Raw genomic sequence first — 23,150 nt, 5'->3', positions numbered from 1 at the left:
CGAACTCGCCGAGACTGAAAACCAAACGAGTCGCGGAACAGAAAGCGTGCTGTCCCTAGATGTAGGGGCTATCTCAGATAGATCTGTGTCTGGCAAGATCTTCGCTCATCTGCTGCTGGAAAACGACCATCTACAAAAGTTTCAACTGGACACCGGTGCAACAGCCAACATCATACCTCAACATGTGTACAAAAAGGCATGTCGTGATCAAAAGATGAGCAAACTGAGACCGTACACCACTGAACTGGTGATGTTCAACAAGAGCATCACCAAGCCCGTGGGAAAGGTGAAGATGGACGTCATGAACCCCAGGAACGGCTTGAACTACAATGTGGAGTTCATCGTCGTGCGTGAAGACTTCAGTCCCTTGATTGGATCAAAAACGCTGCAGGAAATGCACCTCATCAGCGTGAGGACAGAAAATATCTTAACGCTGGAATCACAGGAAGAGAATAAGGCTCCACAATCAAAAGAAGATGGAATTCCAAAGTCAAAAGAAGATCTACATGCTAGATACCAGGACGTCTTCACAGGCATCGGCAGACTGCCTGGAAAACTGCACATCCAAACAGACGAAACTAAACCGTCAGAGCAGTTACCAACGAGGCCTGTCCCTGAACCACTGAAAGAAGAAGTTAAAGCCGAGCTAGAACGGATGGAACGCGATGGGATTATTGAGCCCGTCTCGGAGCCCACAGAGTGGATTTCGAGCATGGTGGCGGTGCAGAAGCCAAACAAGGGAATACGAATCTGCATAGACCCGAAGCCACTCAATCGAGTGATAAAACGCAACCACTTTCCTCTGCCAACTATCGAAGACATCTTACCGGAGCTGACAAAGGCCAAAGTATTCACGGTATGTGATGCCAAGAGCGGTTATTGGCACGTGGAACTCGACGAGGAGAGCAGCTATCTGACCACCTTTGGGACACCGTGGGGCCGGTTCCGCTGGAAACGTCTGCCATTTGGCATCTGCCTAGCATCTGAAGAGTTCCAGAGGAGGTTGAATCTTGCTCTGGAGGGACTTGATGGCGTCCGTCCCATCGCAGACGACATATTAGTGTATGGAGTCGGACCAACCAGTGATGAAGCGACAAAAGACCACGATCAGAAGCTGATCTGCCTCCTGGAACGCTGCAGAAAAGTCGGAATAAAGCTGAACTTCGAAAAACTGAAACTGAGACAGAGCGAGGTCAAATACATGGGCCACATGTTCACAGCAGACGGCCTAAAAGCGGATCCGGAAAAGATCAGTGCAGTGACCAACATGCCTCCACCAGTGGACCGAAAAGGTGTGCAGCGCATTCTTGGTCTGGTCAACTATCTGCAAAGGTTCTCACCGCGCTTAGCTGAAGTATCTGCCCCGTTGAGAGCCCTTCTAAAGAAGGAAAATCTCTTCATCTACGAAGAAAATGTCCATGGACGTGCCCTGGCAGAAATCAAACAGATCATCACGCGTGACCCTGTCCTCAAGTACTACAATGTAAACGAAGATGTTGTAGTACAGGTAGACGCGTCACACCATGGATTAGGCGCGTGCCTCATGCAAAACGAGCAGCCTGTGGCGTATGCGTCGAGATCGTTGACTGAGACAGAGAAGAACTATGCACAGATAGAGAAGGAGATGCTGGCGATAGTATACGGTCTCAACAAGTTCGAGCGGTACACTCAAGGGAAAGAAGTCACGGTGGAATCGGATCACAAGCCGTTAGAAGCTATACTCAAGAAAGAGCTGATAAAAGCACCAAAGAGACTACAGAGAATGATGCTGGGACTACAGAAATTTCAGTTCCAAGTGGTGTACAAGAAAGGCCAAGAAATGTATCTCGCGGATACATTGAGTCGCGCGCATGAAGAGTCAACCGAGTCTGACGCACCCACTGAACATGTGTGTCACGTCAGAGAGACTGCTTCGGCTGATGAATTTGAAGTGAGAGACGTGGACATCATCGAGTGGCTTCCTGTCTCAAAGATGACGAAAGAGCTGATTGTAGAAGCCACTTCGAAGGATAAGACGTTGCAAGACGTCCAGCTGATGATCAAACAGGGATGGCCTGCTGACAAGAACAGAGTGCCTGGACATCTAAGGCAGTATTATAATGTCAAGGATGAACTGACGATGAGAGACGGACTCGTTCTCAAAGGAGATAGGCTCTGCATTCCAGAGGCAGCGAAGCAGAAACTCAAAGAACGCGTGCACTCCTCTCATATAGGACTTCAAGGCTGCCTCAGGAGAGCACGAGAAGCCATTTTCTGGCCAGGGATGAACAAAGACCTCGAAAACTACATATCAAACTGCACAACATGCATGGCCCACGGGAGCAAACAAAGAAAAGAAACGTTGAAGTCACATGAAGTACCGGAACGGCCGTGGCAGAACATAGCATGTGACTTAATGGATTTTCAAGGACACTCATACCTAGTAACAGTAGATGTTTACTCTGACTTCATCGAAGTTGATCGCCTCATCAGCAAGAGGGCAAGTGATATCGTGAGACTACTCAAGATTCAAATGGCAAGGCACGGAATTCCTGACAAGGTGATGAGTGACAATGGTCCTCCGTTCAACTCTGCAGAGTTCAAATCCTTTTCTCAGCTGTATGAGTTTAAACACGTCACCAGCTCGCCAGGCTATCCACAGTCGAATGGAAAAGCAGAGAGTGCTGTCAAAATACTGAAAAGTCTGATGATCAAGGCTCAGGAAGATAGCCGCGATCCATATCTCGCACTTCTGGACTGGCGCAACACCCCGACAGAGAGAATCGGGAGCTCACCTGCACAGCGACTCTTCGGCCGTCGGACGAAGACCCTACTTCCAACGTCATCACGACTGCTGGTGCCGGAAACTGTTCGACAGGTCCCGAGTAAGCTAGTCGACCGGCAACAGAAACAGGCGACGTACTACAACAGGACCGCTCAGGATCTGAAGCAGCTGAGTGTGGGTGACAACGTGTACATGGCGCCTGCGCCAGGGAAACACAAGTGGATTCCCGGAGTGATCACAAGCTGTCTCGGGAACCGGTCGTACCTGGTGAGGACGGATAGTGCCGGGACGTATCGCCGCAATAGGCGGCACCTTCGCCTCTTCTCACCTGGAGAGACCTGTAGTCACCCGGCAGCTGGATCATCTGACGATGATTACCTGTACATACCAGTGCCCCACATGGGCACTCGGGAGGAGCGGCCGACCAAGCCACCTCCTCTGAGCCGGTCTCCATATCAGCTGAGGAGCAGGTCAAGGCTACCGTAATGCCAGAGGAGGGAAGATGTGGCTTGTCTAGGCTCATGTGACGTGGCTAAGCTCATTGACGCAGTTATTAAGAAAAAGCAACAGACAACTACCCAGCTCCCAAGAGAGGGACTATTCTTCCGAATCGTTTCTGTACCTACCGAAGGGGAGGTCAGATCCTCCTCAATGTCCTCGGAGGAAGGAGGATGTGACGTTGGCTGACTTATTATTGGAAGCGAGTGTAGTGTAACACGTTACATACTTGTCACGTGCATTGAATATAAAATTATGAGTGCATGATTGGGGGGACAGAAACGAGAGTGTTACAGAATACATACTTTGGAATAATGAGTTAGTGAAAGAATTATAAGCATGAAACAAGGGGCACCACGGGCCTGCCGAGGGGCACTTCAGACTTTTCAGGGGCACCAGTCCTCTCCGGGCGCAGGGGTACCAGCGGCCTAGCAAAGGCACCAGAGGTCTGCCAGGGGCACCAGCGGCCTAGCAAGGGCACCAGAGGCCTGCCAGGAGCACCACAGGCCTAACAAGGGCACCACGGGCCTGTCAGGGGTACCTCAGGCTTGTCAGGGCCCAGGGACACCACAGTCCTTCCAAGGGCACCGCAAGCCTGTCAGGGGCACCAGAGGCCTGCCAGGGGCACCACAGGCCTAGCAAGGGCACCACTGGCCTGTCAGGGGCACCTCAGGCTTGTCAGGGCCCAGGGGCACCACAGTCCTTCCAGGGGCATTACAAGCCTGTCAGGGGCACCGGAGGCCTAGCAAGGGCACCACAGGCCTGCCATGGACACCACAGGCCTGCCAGGGGCACCACCGGTCTTGCAGGGGCGCCTCAGGCCTGTCAGGGGCACCACCGGCCTTGCAGGGGCGCCTCAGGCCTGTCAGGGGCACCACGTGCCTGCCGGGGACACTTCAGGCTTGTCAGGGGCGTTACAGTCCTGTCAGGGCCCAGGGGCACCAGGCCCGTGGTGTCCCTGCTAGGCCTGTGGTGCTCCTGGCGGTCCTGTGGTGCCCCTGTCAGGACTGTGATACCCCTGATAGGCCGGTGGTGCCCCTGGCAGGTCTTTGGGCCCCCGGGCCTCAAGGGGGGGCATGACCCATGTGACCCCCCCCCCCCTTGGATCCGCCACTGCACGTGGTTATATTTATCAATGCACATATCAATCCCATTGAAAATAGGTACTCATATCGAGGTGTGCCATTTAACAGCTCGGGCGTACGTCTAAAAAAAAACAAAGTGACGAAAAACGCGTCAACAGTAAGCGCTCGACGCAAAACAGTGCCAGTTGTTTGCCCCACAAAAACAGTAGATTGGAAAATTAATGACGTTAGTACGTGAAAACACCAGCAGAAATGTTACCGGAAGCAAATATTGCACGGCGAAGGTCTCACCAAATACAAGCCAATTTAGAAAAAAACAAAATTGAAATCAAAGTAAGAGCGATGCACACATAATGCGATCCAAATGTAGTTGTGCAGCCCCAATACATCCTTTAAACACATATGGCATCATTTCCATCTCAAACCTTCAATTCCATCGTTACCAACGGCTATCAAGCCCTATCTGTCCCTAGCTACGTCATAAAAAGATGAGCCGTATACCGTTTCGCCGGGCCGCCGGCCGGTAAGAGCACCGTGATGGCGCAGCGGCTCCCACAGCGTTGTTCAGAACGGGCCTTGGTTTGTTCCTATGTTCCTAGCCAGTCCGGCCCGGCCCTGTGTGTCCGTCCATCGGCGTTTTTCAGCCCGCAGCACGTGCCGCCGCATCTATACGACCTCCCGAGCAGTGTTCACAATCAATTCGCCTCGCCAAAATCAGCCAGAATGCCCCGCCGAAATTGGTCAAAATACGGCCCACGGCCCCACGGCGGCCGACGGGCCGTCGCCGGCGACAGAGACGTCGCCCGGCGAACGACGTTAACCCGGGACGTGCCGACTGTGCAGATGACTCCATTAGATATCGACGAGAGAAATAACGTCACCAGCGCCCGAGGTTTCATCCGCTGTCCCGAGCTGTTTTATGCCCAAATCGTGTCGTGCAGTGCCGCCGGCATTTTCTGCCGTGACAAGCCGAGATTGCGGCAAGAAAATGCCGTCCCAGCACATGTATTGATTGTGCTGTGTTCCTCTGGCGAGTAAAAACCGGCAGCCGCCTGGTACGTGCCGCCACCGTGCCACCCAGCGGAGAGGCCGTGTTTTTACCATTTTGGTCTCCAAAGCCCATCGTATGTATGCTGATTTGGGGCGGCGATGGAATTTTAACCGAGCTATCGGCCATCCGGCTATAAAGTATGCATCATAGAAGCTCGCCGTTCAGTAATGGCACCGACTAATGGCGTCGCGTGTGATTTTCATAAATCCCAGGAAAATGCGTCACAAAAGTGCCCGCGCGCGCGATATTTCTACGCTATTCCGGAGACGGAAATGGCCACGGTGGTAGTCTCCACCTGACCAACTGTCATCTCATAAAGGCCGTGATCGATTTATGGAATATCGAGTGAGAGGGATGTTTCGAAATTACAAATATAGTGCAGTGGATTGAGGCAAAATGCTAAAACTTCTGGAGATCTGAACAACTTCCAATGTACAGCATTACCGAAACATGAAAAATCGAATTTGACCAGTGACATTGGCAATATTTAGCTAAAAGCGATTGCCTATAAAAATATCATTTAGAAGACCACCACACCAATACTCGAATAAAAACAATACCATAGGCCTAAATCGAATGGTTCGCTATACTATTCCACAGAAAACAGCACGTATCCTGTCGAGTTTCGAGCCAAACCTCACCATACCATCGTCTGTGGCGAGGTCCCGAGATCGCATCCCGACGGACATTTGCATACCCTCATCCGGCGGGCCTCCCGACACCACAGTCCAATAACAACGGCTGAATTGTCTCAGCCAGACCGTTCGAAAATTCATAGATCCGATTAATTATGCATGATCAACGTCCTGCGACCGGGCTGTGGCCGCGACGGCGGCGGAGGGGCGGCTGGGGTGTCACCGATCCACTCAATGTGCGCCCGTTGTGCGGCTCGGGACCGCGGTTCTGCAACTGAGATTAGAGCAGTCCGAGCGTACCGCTGACAGGGCGCATTGTTCTCGGTGACAATTCATTGCTGAGGGGTGTTGGGTACGCTGTAGCGGTTCCCTACGATTTACTAATGTTCCTGAATAGCGCGGCACGAGACTACACACACATCGGTATCAGATAAAGGACAGTATAAAGTCAGAAACCGTCTTAGGTTACCGTTTGCGATTATACCGCCCTTCGCCGTATGGCAGAGATTGCGTCTCATAATCCAACAAATAGCCAGCCGCCTGGCGCCGACCCTTGTTTAATGTATTTTTGTGGGCCTCTTTGAAGTTTACGACTCATTTGGCATCAGTTACGATCGTCCGTAAGCCCAGGCTGAAATCGTTACGGCCAAACATGAAATGCAGCAAGTGATTAGAGTTAGCGCCAGTGGGATTGTGCGTTTTATTTTAACTATCGTGTTTGCGATTACTTGCGTCGGATAGCAGGCCATTGTTACAAAGTCAATAAGCTGATTATATTCCTCCATCAAAGTGCAGTAATCAGGATAGATCTGAAAGGTTGTAAACTAGTTTTAAATCGCTGCGGTTGCTTGTTTAGCGCCTGAAACAAACATGACAATTCCCAATTTATGATGTGGCGGTACATTCCAACAGGGACTGGGAATGCAATGACATCAATGGGCTGTTTTAGCTGTTGAGGAAAGTAAATAAAACGTGTGCACGATACACAACAGGCACCCAGCACAGAGGCACTTCAATGCAGTAGCAAAAACTATTTATCGTATTTGAATATTATTGAAATAAAATATTAAAAATATAAAATATGTATTGCCAACGTTTATCAAATTTCAATATAGCATTTAATAATAACCAAATAATCAAGATTTGGATGAGACAGAAGACGGCAAAAAATGTTTCGACAACAGGAAGGAGTTGGACCATCCTATTGACCGGCTGCCATTTGGCCCATCATCCGTCGAGCGTTTGAACATTTTGCCGACGTTTCTGGAATTATCCCCAGTTTAAACGGCGCCCAAAGCCAAGGACGGGGACCATCACCGGTCACAATGGCAGTTGTCTCTGGCGAAACGGTCTCCGCCCTCGGACGATGACCGAGCCAAACGGGCTAACTTCTAACCATGAACGGAACGGCGACCGGCGACGGGCGACCGGGCGACGGGCGACGGACGACGGACGACGGGCTACGGCGAACGGGCGACGAGCGACAGACAACGAAACGAAACTGGATTTGATAACAGAGCGGATTCGCTCACAATCGCGCACTCGTCTTTGGACAGATGGCTCCATTTTATAGGCCATCAGTGGTGACCGCGGAGGTAGAGTTTCGGGTCACAACGGGGTCAAAGGTCGGCGTGGTGCAGCTCGGGGGCGGCGCAAAGGGTGCAGGTCACCAGAAGGCAGTGGCCCACGTGCTAGGGTCGCAGACCACCCACGCTGCAAGGTGGTTTTACACACCCTCACAGCAATCGGCGTCAAACAGCCGCCCTATAAGGTGTCCGCAGTGATTTGTGGTCGACTGGATGAATGAACAACTCGGCGGAGAGTCAATAAACGACACAGAGGAGGTCAGGTAACGGCGTGAGACCATTGAAAGAGGGTCAGGTCACCGCACCAATACCGGATCGAATTGCAACTGATGCTGCAGTGACTTGCTCAGACATTTACAACACCGACAATGCTGGCGTCACTCGGTCACAACTTCTAATGACCCACTCCACCAAGCCTTAAACGGTTCGCCGAGTGGGCGCAGTCAAAATGTGCCGGCGCTAATGTCATCGACCACTACCCAAAAGGTGGCATGTAGAGTGTCCTGTCTAAAAATGTCCAGTTTATGTCATAACCTGTCACCACCGATGGGTCTCAAAGCTTCCGATGGGCATTGTTATCGGAGGTGCGCCCGGTTTTCCGCACACCGCCCGCTCCTGGCGTCCCGAGTATCAATACCATCATTCATTGAAATCGGACAGAGTCCGCGCCTAGGTTGGGGACGGGCTTGGACAGGGGTCGTAGCCGGGACAAGACAGGACTGTCGCGCGACACCATCGCGTGTGTGTCGCGTCCGGAGCGCGCAGTTTTCAGTCGTGCCGCCGCCTTTGGGGCCGCTCACAATCCGCCCTGCTCGACACACCGGCGACTAAAAATGCCTCGGCCGGTTCTGCGCTCGACGGCGGCGGCCTGGGAAATGACAGAGTCCGGACATGACACCGGGGCCATGCACTGCACGTGTGCATGAGCACCGGTCGGGGCAGCACTCAGGTCGAGCCGTGAGTTAACTAAGAGCAGGGTGGGTACGGGTGAGCTGAGGATAAGTAGGTGGTGAGTGAGCCACTCTGTGTTTACGGTCGCCGCCGTGTGTATTTGTGTGCCGCGGTTGGGACGACGGGTAAAGTGGTTCACTGACACCATCCAAATAGGAACCCATCGCAAGACGTTGGGATCACATGGGATGATGTCGCGTCGTGAAATTGCGCCAGTAGTGTTGGGAAGAGAAGAGGCGAGGATTTCTGCTAGAGTAGACCACGATCATGATTTACACTTGAGCTAGCGCGTTACGACCAAATGGATGAACTCAAGAAGGCTCGACGCTTTATTTGCCATTGTGCGCGCTTCATATGGCGCTTCAGTGATGTGGAACGGGTTCAAGACAGCTGTTATGGAGCCCACTCTTCGCCTGCCCAGCCCGCCGGGTCGAGCCTCGTATAATTGTTATAGATGGCAGATAACCGAATCATATACATGATACAACGCCATATACGTCTGCAATAGTAATGAATGTAAATGATCCCTAAATCAAGTAACAAAGATGACCACACCGATGCAAGTCAATAAAATAATAAAACTGCCGTGTAAATTAGTTTTTGACACCGAAGATCCGATATCAGCGCATCTAAATCCATTTAAGCGCTCACTAATTGCATGACCCTTGCAATCGTTAGCGACATCGTGCCATTACGTTTGATTCACGCCCGGAGTCTTACCGTGTGTCATGCTGCACTATCTGCATCACGTGGTCCAGCCGGTTACTGGCGGCCATGGCACCCACTAAACACCGCGCACTGCTGTCTACTCACAGCCCGTTCACTTTGACACTAAGTCCACCGCGCTGGTTCACTCTTTGACCTCTCACTCTTTGGCTTCTGACTATTCTATCCACAATAGCGTTCGTCCGTCTATCCGTCCGTCCGTCCGTCCGTCCGACCGTGCGCCGGGCCGTGCTCTGGCGTGCCGGGCCGTGCTCGGTCGGGGCGGCCGTGCGGGCGGGCAGAGCGCGCGCCACGAACTGCCGGCCGCCGCGGCCGCCGTCGTCGCCGCCGGGACCCCGGTAACCGACTTTGGAGCAGGCGTGGCGCCGTGCACTGCGGCACAGTGTCGACTGCAGGGGCAGGGGCAGCGCCCGGGGTGGGTGATAACGGGTGGGAGTGGGGGCGGGTCACGGGCAGACTGCGGTGGGATCGGGTGGGATCAGGGTCAGTCGCTCATCATGGGATCCGCCCCGGGATATGAGGTGATATTCACAGAAATAGCGAACCGACCGCAAGGTCGCGGCTCGTCTTGGCGTGGCAGCACGAGGTCATGAATGTCATGATGTCAGGTCAGCCAATATTTACCGACGAATGTTCGTAAATGAACGTCTAAGGAGATAATCATGCCAGAATGGGATATGTGACCATGATCATAATACGATATTATCAAACATAAATATATAAGCAAAGAAAAAGAAGTGTCAGCCGTCATTACAAAATATATTGATTTTGAAGGAACCTTACTTATGCAATAAATCGTTTTCATGATTCGTATAAATGTAAAAAAAATATCGAATCATAAGTGCGATGTAAAAACCTATCCACCAATGTTGATGATTTCCACCTCGTGTCGGTGATATCGAATGGTCATATTTACAAGTCATATGTACTATCAGGAATGACGAAACAAACTAACTAGTGAGTGCAACACAACAAAGAATCATTCACAAATATCTTCGGTAACTTAGGCTGGTTCTTATATTCTTTTCAAGTAACCTTTTTAGTACAATTATACATATGAATAGTTTCTGTAATAAAACAGTTAGACATCAGTCTACACGCAAGCCATACAAGCATGAAAAAAAAAACACTTCGCAAACACGCTATAACAGATGAGGCGTACAACCACAATAGCTTGTTCAACAAAAACCATCAGCGCTACCGATATACAAAACACGAAGCGCACACGTCCAGCAATGATTGCTCCCTTTTATAGTCGCCAGCAACAAAAGAATGTCGCTGAATACCCATTAAAACACGCTCATTGTAGTCAACAAGCAGGTTTAGTTTACCATAAACATGACATACGACGCGGGAATAACGGAAGACCTGCTGTCGTGATTGTCGCTGATAAAACTTACAAACACGCTCGGTGTCACTGGGTGAAACGATAACATCGTGTCCCATGCCGCCTTTGAATACAACGGTGGACAATGCATTGATGTACCCGCAGTCTAGAGTTGTCCCACGGTGTCTTCTCACGTCCAACCACGTCTTCTAACATGTCTCGTGTCTTCAACCGTCTCCCCTCGTCCCCCATTTAAGTATATCGCTGGCGGAGGCATGTTTCGCTTCTGGGGAGTCCAATACGGCTAACTGCAATGCAATCACATCCGTTCGGTCCGGTCTAGCAGAATCGATAAACAACTCAGCGACTCAGACCACAGGAGTTTGGCGTCGCCTTCTCGCCTCAATTCTCACTACTCAACGACGCTGCATTGTTTTAGTTTCTCCTCCACGTCTGTCTCCCCTTTCACTGTCCATACGCCTGCAGCTTAGAGTAGGTACCTACACCTTCGGCCGCCTGCAGTGCGCCTTCCCTGCAGGCGCAGCTCATGGCAGCAGCACAGACCGCCCGAGCCCCAGCGGCACACAGACGTATACACAATGTTCGTCACGTCACCATTCGCGGCGGCAGACGGCGGTATAAACCAGAAGGTTATTGATGAGCCTCAGACAGACCAACCCAGACGGTCCTTCCGACCCAGGCGGGGGACAAAAAACATAGCGTTCTTGTCTGAGGAAACGACAGCAGCGAAGGTCGGTATTCCGTCAACGTATACCGTCTTCAAACATGCGTGCAGCTACCCGGTTGTCGATCGTTGACTTTCAGCAAAACATCACATCGGTCAAAAGTCGGTCATGAGGTAAAAACAGCGAAAGTTCATGACTGGTGTTATCTAAAATGGATGCGATTTGTGTTGTTGCAGTTGTGAATACGAGAGAAGGGTTAGTTTATTTGTACTGGGTGCATCTGTACACTGATCTCTTGCGGTGGAACAAGTAAACGAACACGGCGGCTCCTCTTATCTTCACGAAGCCACATCTTGGCTGTCCATCTTCCTTCTCCCTGCTAGTGAAAGATAAACCGTCTTCAACCGTCGCCACCGCCGATCGCCCAAAAACTGTCACACGGCAGTTTTCAAACTTGGTGTTTGTGAAAAACATAAGTGCTTATTACATCATCCAGCCAAAATGCAGTTGAAACATGAACTCATCGTCCGGAACTAAAGATAACACTCTTTCTTTCTCCAGATCCAGTCGCGACTGTGCCATGTCTGGGTGCGAAGAGCAGGCATTTCATCGCCATCTCAGTCCACCCTGCAGTCGATCACATCCGGTCGAAATCCCACCGGAGACCAATACCGCGGCTCAGCCGAGCCGCTCGGCGTCAATCCTCTCCAATATCGGCTGCTGACCCCTCAGCCCGCGCGGAGACGGTCATTGCAGACCAGTCCGTCTGGGTCCGGTCACCGCTCTCGCTCATCCCACTCCGTTCTCTGTCTCTTCTTTTCTGTCCCTGCCCTCTCTCATCTTCCACATTTTCCGTCCAAGTCACAGCCGCAAGTGCATCCCATCCCCACACCCACCCTGCAGTGCACCCTCCCTTTCGACACACATATACTCTCTGAGATTGACCAGAGGCGAGAGAGACAGAAGAGGACGGGAGGCACGGAGAGAATGAAGAGCGAGTGGCCACGGCGCCGGTCAGCCATGTCCGCAGGTGGTCCAGGGCCCCAGGGATCTGTGCAATAATGTCACCCTAATCCTGTTTGCCGAGGTCGTCGGCCTCCGCGAGCCGGCGGCTCCGTCAGGCCTGGTGGGCTGCGGCTGGGCGCCATGCTGGAAGCTGCGTAGGTGGGGTCTTCACGCAAGGTGCAGTAGCTAAGCTGGGTGTGTTGATGGCTTTGGATGGTGCACTGTGCGTTAGTGATGAAGGATAAGAGAGGTGTGGGGATTGATAAGATCCAGTCGCAGTGTGACTCACATTCCACAAGTGAAGATGTTCAGGTTTGTTTCTTTTGTTCGAGACGATGTTGTCTAGGAGAGGTGTCGAACCCTTTGTTTAGTTATCACGTGCTGCACGCGAACAAGGTTTCCTGATTTTTTTACACTCGTGAGTTGCCTCAGGGCGACATGCCGGAACAAACTCAGCATCGTGATAAGAGCATCACGGCGAGTTGGAGAAAGTACAACATTGCGAAAGGTGAATGAACTTCCAATACACACCGGCAATACGATGGGATCAGTGCAAGGGTCCAGGTGGGAGCGACCAGTTCACGCGTGAACTACTCTGGATACATACATCCTGACATCATCCAACATGCGCAGCAAACTGACTACTCGCCACATGTTTCGCTTTTACCAACGTAGCATTACCAATGCATGCAGGGCCACTGGCGCCACATCCGAAGTTGACACGCTTTCCGATGAGTACGGCGGATGAAGGAAGATGTTCAATAACACCGTACACAGGTGAAGAAGCACGCCTGGACGGATCTTTGCATGTAAGACGAAATGTCGGAAACCTGGCGGAATGCGCTATAAGCTAGTCCAGAAACACTTCTCTTGGCTGGTGACTTCACCTAATAGACGTCCGATGACCCCTTCAATCTGAAAAGTTACGTTTGAGTTTCGGAGCAGTTGTTTGCTAAGACAACATGATAGTGGCTGGTGTTCAAGAAACGACTTCATCGGTGGAACTACACATCGATCGCTTAAATAAACACGACAACCACACCATCTCGCCACGAGAGACGTCTCTTCTTGTGTCACATGGTTTCGGTAATTAAGTGTTATCAAGCGCACAGCCTCCGACACATTTAGACTGCACGGCCGCCATGTAGTCATGAATGTCCCGGACCCATCCATCATTTCCCGGACAGCGCATTTACCCAGAGTAGCCGGTCGGGTCGCTGACCCCGCTCCGGGCTATGTTTCTGTCGCGGTGTGAAAGCCACGCTGCTGGCAGAGCCCAGCGTGGCGACAGCAGGGCTGCACCTATGGACGCTCCGGTTCAGCAGAGCGACAAAAACGCCCACCAGCGAGCGGCACTGAGCGCTAAGTGCGGCGTGCAGAGCGGGCGTCGAACGCCCCCGTCCCGTCTCCACCCCACCCCCCGCGCGAGGCACGTGCATATGGAATATTTATAAACCGACTTCGGCACCCCATCTCTCATCCGTGAATGAAAAATGAGGAAATAGAGCATTGAGTCGGGTTCAAAGATGCCGAAAGTTCGATTGGAATGTGCAGAGCGAATTCTCAATGCAATTGCGATTGGCAGCTGGGGGTGTTTTGTGTGATACCTTTTTGTATTTGGAGGGTTTATTCATACCAAATACAGAACGTGCCCGGTGTAAACATTACGTGTCATAGAAGCACACTTGATGGTGCTAAAAACGAGCAATTCAGCCAAAAGAGTCATATTATTTAACCCGGCCGTGACGCCGATTTCGGTTTTAAGCGCAATCACGTGACACACCCCAGTCACGTGACCTAGAGGTGCGCTTTCAATAGACAGAGTGCGCTTATATCGAACCGAGAGTTGTACGCAATTAAAGACAATAAACGTGCTCAGTTTAACCTGCTCTCTTCAATAAAGCGAGATAAATGTTTCATAATGCTTCGGTACCAACGATATTGCCAATCCATCAAACATTGTAGTCAGGAGACGATTTGGCATTCGACACTTTTTCGAATTAATTCGGCGTTAGAATTGCACATATTTTAACAAATTGCGCTTTACAACAACAGTCGACTGAGCCGTCCGAGCGCACCCATTCCATCTGCGCCGGCAGGCGACAGAAACCGCCAGTGGCGGAATCAGGGAGGAAGGGGGGGGGGGGGTAAGAAAGTGGGGAAGAAGTAGCAAATGGCTTGTGGCGTCCGAAGCTCAATATGAGCCTAGGTACTCAACCGGAGCCGGAGCCGTCCACAAATCTACGGCTCCATATCTTCTTTGAATTGGGCTGCCTAATCGTAGGCTATGACTTCATTGGTGGTTGATTTATTTCAACCGAATGTCATAGTCATGAGCTGCTGATCGCATGTCTCTGGTCCATATGCATTCTGTAGTTACTATCATGAAATACTCGGGAAACTTTGCCCTATTATAGATACTGTGGCTGTTGACGGCGTTCGAGTGTGAAACCAAAGGCGTTAATGACGTAGAGGAACTTCAGTGAAAATGTCTCCCAATTACTCCAGTGACCTTGGCTCCAGGGTGGTGTTTCACAGCAGATCGCTGAGTGCGCTGCGCGCGTCGGCGCGTTGGGTTTCCATGGCAATATCAACAAACTTCACTCTGACGCTAAGCTATGACGTCATCGCAAAACGCTAGCGCGCCGCTCCGCCAGCACGCTAGCAGCATTCGCACTCAAACCTGTTCTCTTTGTACTTGGTTCCTTAGGACCTCTGTTCCAAACGCGATTCATCATAAGCTAACAGATCGCTCGCTACGTCATTCGAGTGACGTCAGGGGTATGCCTTAGCTCCCAGCGCGCGCAGCGTCGGGCCGTGAGACAGGGGCCAGGGCCCAGGACAATATTCATTAATCGGTTTATCGTCCAAGGCCGTATATTAGGGGGTTAACTCGTCAGTAGGTTTGTTTACATTTGCTCAGCTGACGAAATGACGTCAATGGTCGTCCGCCCCGCAAGGATCAGACGGCCGCACACAGTAGGTAGGTACATAACGCGGGCACAGGCAACAATCTCATCGACCTTATCTTGATAGAAAACTGTAATATAAAATATAAATAGAATATAAAAGACGGTCAACTTTCTCCAAAAACCGACTGTCTTTATTCTCCCTAAATCTGCACATCAAATTTTCCATCAGCGTGTTTTTGCGCGAGATAAAATTACCATGCGTTCCGTCAATTACATAAAATACAAATAGAGTGAGGCACCATCAAACACCACCCCCTGACCTTCAAGGGTCACTCTCACTGCGGTGCCGAACATCACCAACGTGCCATGGGGTCCCGTCCACTTCCACAATATGAAGTGACGGCACCCTGGTAACAACACCCGGCTGCGACCTATCACCACAGCGTGATCCAGGCTGTCGGACCCACACGGCGTCCCCGACAGTGTAGGCGCTGTCCGTGCCCTCCGGACCGCTGCCGTCCGATGGATCACCACCAGTGCCAGTGACTGTCCTCACGCTGTCCCTGACCGAGTACCGGTAGATCTGTCCGGCTGGTGTCGTAGCCGAGCTCTGTCCGTCCTGAGGTGTTACGTTGTAAAGATGCACGGCATCGCCAACGGTGCACCCTGTTCTTGCGGCTATGACCTTCACGGTCCGATGATTCCTCTCTACCACACCATTTCCACTTGGGCGGTAGACGGCGCGGAACCTCAGCCGAATTTTCCACTTTGCCGCGAACACTGCAAACGCCCGACTGCGAAAGGCGGTATCATTATCCGCCAGGATCTCTTCTGGAGCTCCACGTTCATTGAAAATTCGATGCAGCTCTTCAATGACGTGCGCTGAATCTGCCCTTCGAAGCAATCTCCACAAACTGAACCTCGAAGGACCGCAGTCGACCACCGACAGGTACAGACTGCGCTGGTGGTGCGTGACGTCAATCGCCAGCCTAGTCCAGGACTCGTTCACCTCCAGCTTCCCAGGCTTCCACTTAACTGGTGCTGGATCGATAGACCTACATGCGTCACAGTGGGACACGACAGCACGCGCCTCTCTCCTCGTAATGTTCGGAGAAATCTCGCGCCGAGCGAAGAACAGCGTTCTCCGTACTCCAGGATGGCCTGCGCGGGTGTGCACCTCGCGAACCGCTGCTCGCCGTCCTCTTTCTTCGTCCTCGGTCCCATCTGCCCCGACGCCATCGCCGCCATCACCGCTCGTGCTGGAGCTATCTTCATCACCGCTGGTGCACTCAGCATTCACCGCAGCACCACACGTCCCAGCGGACTCTCCGTTCAGTGGACCGCGCAGCCACTGAGCGGGAACCCGGCTGAGGCAGTCCGCTTTGTTGTCCGCCGACTTCACCAGAGTCACTGTCAGATGCAGGTTGAATTCGGCCACCAACTGCTTGACTATGTCGACTCGGCGCCGTATCAGCATTTCCCCGTGGGCCTTAGTGCGGAGACGTGCTCGGCTACTTAATGCATCGTTGAGCCAGCGATGAACAGTGGCCGAGTCCGTTTTCAGCTCGATGACTCGCATGCCCCAGGCGATAGCTAGATTGATGCCTCGCAGGGCGGCATCGAGCTCTGCCATATTTATGTGAGTCGTCTCATCCTTTCGAAGCCAGCATCCGTCTTCGATGATGTTTCCATCTTGCGTCTCCAGAGCGATTCCCGCCGCCACAGAGGAGGCGTCCGTCCACACGACAGCACTGTCTCCACTGACGTGCCAGTGACCTCGCGCTGGATCATCATTCACCATCCGCTCAGCCACGTACATCATCTGCTCGCGCAGCTCTGGATCGTCGGTAACATCGTCCCAGTGGTGAGTCACAGCATTGACTCGACGTTTCAGCCAGGCCGCTGCCGGCCTCAGCCAGCCGCACACTGGCATGTGCGCCACCAGACGTCCGCACCAGGAGAACACAGCGCGGCGTGTCATGACGTCAGGAGGGGCACCGACTGCGTTATCCCGAGTCCAGTGGAGATCACCGTCTCCTGCGACACCAACCCGCAGGCCCAGCAGCCGTGCTCCGTCCTGGACTCTCTCTGGAGGCTTGCACTCCAGGCCGTACTTAGAGAAGTGCTCCACTACACGATCGGCCGTAACAATGTCCTCATCGACACACAGGTCGTCCACATACGGTATTGTGGCGCGCTCCGCATCGGCGTCTTGGCTGAGAACCGCTTGCACCACCTTCTTCATCATCAGCGGGGCCACGTTCAATCCGAACCCGACCCTCGTCAACGCATAACGCCGTCCGCCGACAATCACGGTCTGAAATGGCCAAAGGCGCTGGTCTGTGCGAATCTGCAGGTAAGCTCGCTTCAAATCCACCACGGCGAGATTCTTACCGTGGCGGCGCCACCTCCGCAGCGTGTCTGTGCAGACGTCGGCCTCTGCTGTGTGCGCAGGTACGTGGCTGTTCAACTGACGGTAGTCCAGACAGGGTCGCACCTTGCACTTACTGCCCTGCTCCACAGCCATCAGCGGCAACAGTCCACGGGGAGGGCCATAGACGGACTGATCGTATGGAATTAGCCATCCATTGTCTATCCAAGTCTGAAGTTCGGCTTCAAATTCCTGCCTGGCTTCTGCTGACATGGCATACTCAGGCACACTGCTGGATAGACTGGCTGGCTCAGCTCCATCTTCCCACTTCCACGACATCGTCCACGCTCGTTGGTCGGCATCAAACCGTACTGAGAAATCGGGCGTGTCCACCACCAATTCATCTTCAAGGCCTGGTGGAGTGGGCGGCGTAGTCGGCTTCCCACAGAACTTGACATCAGAGGGGGATGCAATCATCACGCCACCCAGAGCCGAGATGGCGGGCACTCCGAGTACCATCTCGACACCCATCGGTTTGTCATCAAGAACCAGCACAGAAACATTCGCCGACTGCCCGGAACACGTTCTCAGCTGCACAGTTCCAACCCCACTGGAGAAAAACGGGTCTCCACTCATCGACGTTACCGCTGTTCTCTGAGGCCGCCACGCCTCACACACAGACTTGTAAACCAGGTTCTCTGTGCAGCCAGAATCCACCAGAGCTCGGCACCTGTGCCCGTCAACAGTCAGGTCTACGACCGGCAGAGCGCCACCCGTCACTGCGCGGGAGATGACGCCGGCGCTGACACACCATCTCCCACGCCGTTTCCCGAACGGACGGGGCACCGAGACGCCAAATGGTTGGGTTCGCCGCACACCCAGCACCGTCTTGTCACACGTCTCGCAGCTCTAGATGGCTCAGCCGTCGTTTCGTGATTGTTTCTCTGTGCCCGCGTGAGGCGCTCTCCTGCCGCCGCGGCTGCCATCGCCGGGTCATTCTTCACGGCCCGTCGGGCACTGCTCAAGGCGCTCTCGATGCTCAGGTCCTGCACTCGATAGCTGGCGCCGATTGCTTCACGCACGTATAGTGGAAGACCAGAGATAAAAGAGCACAGAAGGGTCCGATCTGAAACACCTCCAAAAAGTGTGGACAGTCGCCGGAGGTCTGCCAGGAAAACATCCACTGCTTCACCTGGTCTGAGCTTCCTAGCCACAAACTCTTCATACGCCCCAAGGGGATCTGGCGCAAACGCAGACTGCAGTGCGTCCTTCACCGACTCGTACGACGTTCGATCTCTCGCTGGCAACTGTGCATAAACAGTGAATGCATCACCTTTCAACTTCAGAGGCAGGATCCTCATAATATCACTGCCCTGCAGCTCGCACAGTATTTCAGTTCGGTTCAGCCACCGTACGACGTCTTCCTTGCCGGAATAATCATCGATCGCATCGATATACTCGTCATCGTTAGCTTTACGTTTCTTTGGAGCCATTTTACCACCCGTATATACAAGGAAAAAATGCCGAAATAGCTTGTAATATAAAATATAAATAGAATATAAAAGACGGTCAACTTTCTCCAAAAACCGACTGTCTTTATTCTCCCTAAATCTGCACATCAAATTTTCCATCAGCGTGTTTTTGCGCGAGATAAAATTACCATGCGTTCCGTCAATTACATAAAATACAAATAGAGTGAGGCACCATCAAACAAAAACACAACAGTAAAACGCTCTAAACAGGGGCGCAGCCAAGGGGGGGGGGGCACACTGGGCTTTAGCCCCCCCCCCCAAATCTAGTAGGCGCCCTCACTGGATGGCGCCTTCCACGATCATTTCGGGGCGCCGAAGGCGCCTTTCTAATGTCCAGCACTCTAGGCGCCCTCGACGGTTAGCCATTGCGGTACACCATGCGGCACTGGCGCCCAGGTTTACAATTTTATATCTCTTTGTGGGTGAAGATGCACCCACAATCCTGAACTGCCAGACATCCACCTCCAATTTCCTGACCATCTAGCACCCTGGCATCATCTTCAGCGCCCTTCTGTCTGTTCGGCGCCCTTCTGATCTGTCGGCGCCCTTCTCGCCATTCAGCGCTCTTATGGCCTGCCGGCGCCCTTTTCACATTCGGCGCCCTCTGGGCTGACCAGTCGGCGCCTTCATGGTCCTTACCACACAGCATCCTCCTGATCTTTCTGCGCCCTCCACACTTGCCGGCGCCCTCCTGACCTGTCAGCGCCCTCCTTATCGTATTATAGCGCCCTCCTCACCGTACAGCGCCCTTATGGGCCCATCGATAGCGCTTCGGCGATACCTATCGCCTAGAGGCTGCAATGGGGCCCTTAGAGTACGGTGTCAGACCCCCCAGAGGCCGGTGTTAGACCCAAGGGTCAGCGAAGGGCATCAAAGGGCAAAGGCCCAAGGTAGGGCCCCAGAGGCTGATGTGGGCCTTCAGAGGCAAGTGCGTGACGCCCAAAGTTAAGGCTTGAGCCCCCCAGAGAACATAATAGGGCCATCAGTGGCCGGTGTAGAGACCTCATAGGCCAGTTTGGGGCCCCTCAGAGGCTAGTGTGGGGCCTCAGGTGTCGGTATGAGGCACTTAAAGACCGTTATGGGTCCTCAGAAGCCGGCATCGATCCTTCAGAAGCCAGTACGGGGCCCTCAGAGGCACATAAGGGTCAGTTTGGGTCCCAAAGACAGAAATGGGAGTTGGGACCATCAGAGGCCGGTGTGGGACCTTTAAAGGCTGGTTTGGGTCCTTAGGGGCAAAATTAGGGCCCTCAGAGACCAGTACAGGACCTGCAAAGGGCAGTTTGAGACCATCAGAAACCGAATTGGGCACTCAGAGGCTAATGTGGGTCCTTACAGGCCAGCATGGGGCCCTCAGAGGTTAGCGTGGGGCCCTAAAAGACCAACATGGGCCGGCGTTGGGCCCCAGAGGCCATTAGAGGGCCCTCAAAGGCTAAGATGGGCCCTCAGAGGCCGATGCGGGCCCTTAGAGGCCGGCATCAGGTCTTCAGAAGCCCGTGCGGGGCCCTCAGAGGCTAAGGTGGGTCCTTATTACAGGCCAGCACGGGCCATCAGAGGTCAGTGTGGGGCCCTAAAAGACCGGCATGCCGCATGGGCCGGCGTTGGACCCCAGAGGCCAACAGAAGGCCCTCAAAGGCCAAGATGGGCCCTCAGAAGCCGATGCTGACCCTTAGAGGACGGCATCGGGTCTTCAGAATCCAGTGCGGGGGCCCTCAGAGGCTAATGTGGGCCCATACAGACCGGCATGGGGCCCTCAAAGGTCAGAATGGGACCCTAAAAGACTGGCATTGGCCGGCGTTGGAACCCAGAGGCTAGCAGAGGGCCCTCAAAGGCCAAGATGGGCCCCCAGAGGCCGATGCGAACCCTTAGAGGCCGGCATGGGGTCTTCAGAATCCAGTGCGGGGCCCATAGAGGCTAATGTGAGTCCTTTCAGGCCAGCATGGGGTCCTCAGAGGTCAATGTGGGGCCCTAAAAGACCGGCATGGGCCGGCGTTGGACCCCAGAGGCCAGCGGAGGGCCCTCAAAGGCCAAGATGGGCCCTCAGACGCCGATGCGGGCCCTGAGCGGCCGGCATTGGGTCTTCGAATCCAGTGCAGGGGCCTCAGAGGCTAATGTGGGTCCTTACAGGCCAGCATGGGGCCCTTAGAGGTCGGTGTGGGGCCCTTAAAGGCCGGCATGGGCCGGCGTTGGGCCCCAGAGGCCATTAGAGGGCCCTCAAAGGCTAAGATGGGCCCTCAGAGGCCGATGCGGGCCCTTAGAGGCCTGCATCAGGTCTTCAGAAGCCCGTGCGGGGCCCTCAGAGGCTAAGGTGGGTCCTTACAGGCCAGCACGGGCCATCAGAGGTCAGTGTTGGGCCTAAAAGACCGGCATGGGCCGGCGTTGGACCCCAAAGGCCAACAGAAGGCCCTCAAAGGCCAAGATGGGCCCTCAGAAGCCGATGCTGACCCTTAGAGGTCGGCATCGGGTCTTCAGAATCCAGTGCGGGGGACCCTCAGAGGCTAATGTGGGCCCATACAGACCGGCATGGGGCCCTCAAAGGTCAGAATGGGACCCTAAAAGACTGGCATTGGCCGGCGTTGGAACCCAGAGGCCAGCAGAGGGCCCTCAAAGGCCAAGATGGGCCCTCAGAGGCCGATGCGGACCCTTAGAGGCCGGCATAGGGTCTTCAGAATCCAGTGCGGGGCCCATAGAGGCTAATGTGTGTCCTTTCAGGCCAGCATGGGGTCCTCAGAGGTCAGTGTGAGGCCCTAAAAGATTGGCATGGGCCGGCGTTGGACCCCAGAGGCCAGCGGAGGGCCCTCAAAGGCCAAGATGGGCCCTCAGACGCCGATGCGGGCCCTGAGCGGCCGGCATTGGGTCTTCAGAATCCAGTGCAGGGGCCCTCAGAGGCTAATATGGGTCCTTACAGGCCAGCATGGGGCCCTTAGAGGTCAGTGTGGGGCCCTTAAAGGCCGGCATGGGCCGGCGTTGGACCCCAGAGACCAGCAGAGGGCCCTCAAAGGCCAAAATGGGCCCCCAGAGGCCGATGCGGGCTCTTAGAGGCCGGCATCAGGTCTTCAGAAGCCCGTGCGGGGCCCTCAGAGGCTAAGGTGGGTCCTTACAGGCCAGCACGGGCCATCAGAGGTCAGTGTGGGGCCCTAAAAGACCGGCATGGGCCGGCGTTGGACCCCAGAGGCCAACAGAAGGCCCTCAAAGGCCAAGATGGGCCCTCAGAAGCCGATGCTGACCCTTAGAGGACGGCATCGGGTCTTCAGAATCCAGTGCGGGGGGCCCTCAGAGGCTAATGTGGGCCCATACAGACCGGCATGGGGCCCTCAAAGGTCAGAATGGGACCCTAAAAGACTGGCATTGGCCGGCGTTGGAACCCAGAGGCTAGCAGAGGGCCCTCAAAGGCCAAGATGGGCCCTCAGAGGCCGATGCGGACCCTTAGAGGCCGGCATAGGGTCTTCAGAATCCAGTGCGGGGCCCATAGAGGCTAATGTGTGTCCTTTCAGGCCAGCATGGGGTCCTCAGAGGTCAGTGTGAGGCCCTAAAAGATTGGCATGGGCCGGCGTTGGACCCCAGAGGCCAGCGGAGGGCCCTCAAAGGCCAAGATGGGCCCTCAGACGCCGGCACCGATACCCGAGTGGTGTCATACCTGTCAGCTGACGCGCCGCGCGTCCGTCTCGCGGTGGGTGGGTGGGGCCCCCACCGTGGGGGAGGGGGCTGTCGACGAGATGAGCTGAACTCCGCTCTTAATGCGATGTTGCAATGCGTCGTGCGTCAACTCCGTGCTCCGTGCCCGCGCCCCGTGAGAGCCGGGCTGTGGAGGCCGCCGGCGGGCGGGCCGCGCTTTGGGCGCTGCCGACGACGGGCCATATGTACGTAAATGTCTCCGCGGCCTCTGTATTCGGTTGGTGGTGGGTGACGACCGCTGGCATGCCGGAAGGGCTTGTGGTTCAGAATGGTGATAATGATCTAGTTGATATGCTATTTATGCAGTTTCATGTGCTCTTTGCTGCATCTTTTGTGGGCGGATCGCGGA

At 53.9% G+C, this 23,150-nt stretch overlaps 1 protein-coding gene across 5 annotated transcripts in view; it reads right to left on the bottom strand.

Annotated features, from left to right (window-relative positions):
* The window catches only part of LOC122388132, a 215,896-nt gene that overhangs the window by 55,601 nt on the left and 137,145 nt on the right, over nucleotides 1-23,150 (bottom strand). The window contains exon 1 of one of the 5 annotated variants that reach the window (XM_043378934.1): nucleotides 9,291-9,554. The exons of the other annotated variants lie outside the window; for them this stretch is intronic. Within the exon in view, the coding sequence (XP_043234869.1) occupies nucleotides 9,291-9,346 (56 nt within the window). The 5' untranslated portion in view covers nucleotides 9,347-9,554. Of the gene's footprint in view, nucleotides 1-9,290; nucleotides 9,555-23,150 lie in introns of those variants that run through there. 5 annotated transcript variants of the gene reach the window in all.

This window comes from Amphibalanus amphitrite, unplaced genomic scaffold, assembly GCF_019059575.1.
Source record: "Amphibalanus amphitrite isolate SeventyFive unplaced genomic scaffold, NRLGWU_Aamphi_draft 000310F_arrow, whole genome shotgun sequence".
NCBI lineage: Eukaryota > Metazoa > Arthropoda > Thecostraca > Balanomorpha > Balanidae > Amphibalanus > Amphibalanus amphitrite.
Note: the sequence above shows the minus strand (reverse complement) of the source record. Positions and strands in the feature narration are given on the sequence as shown.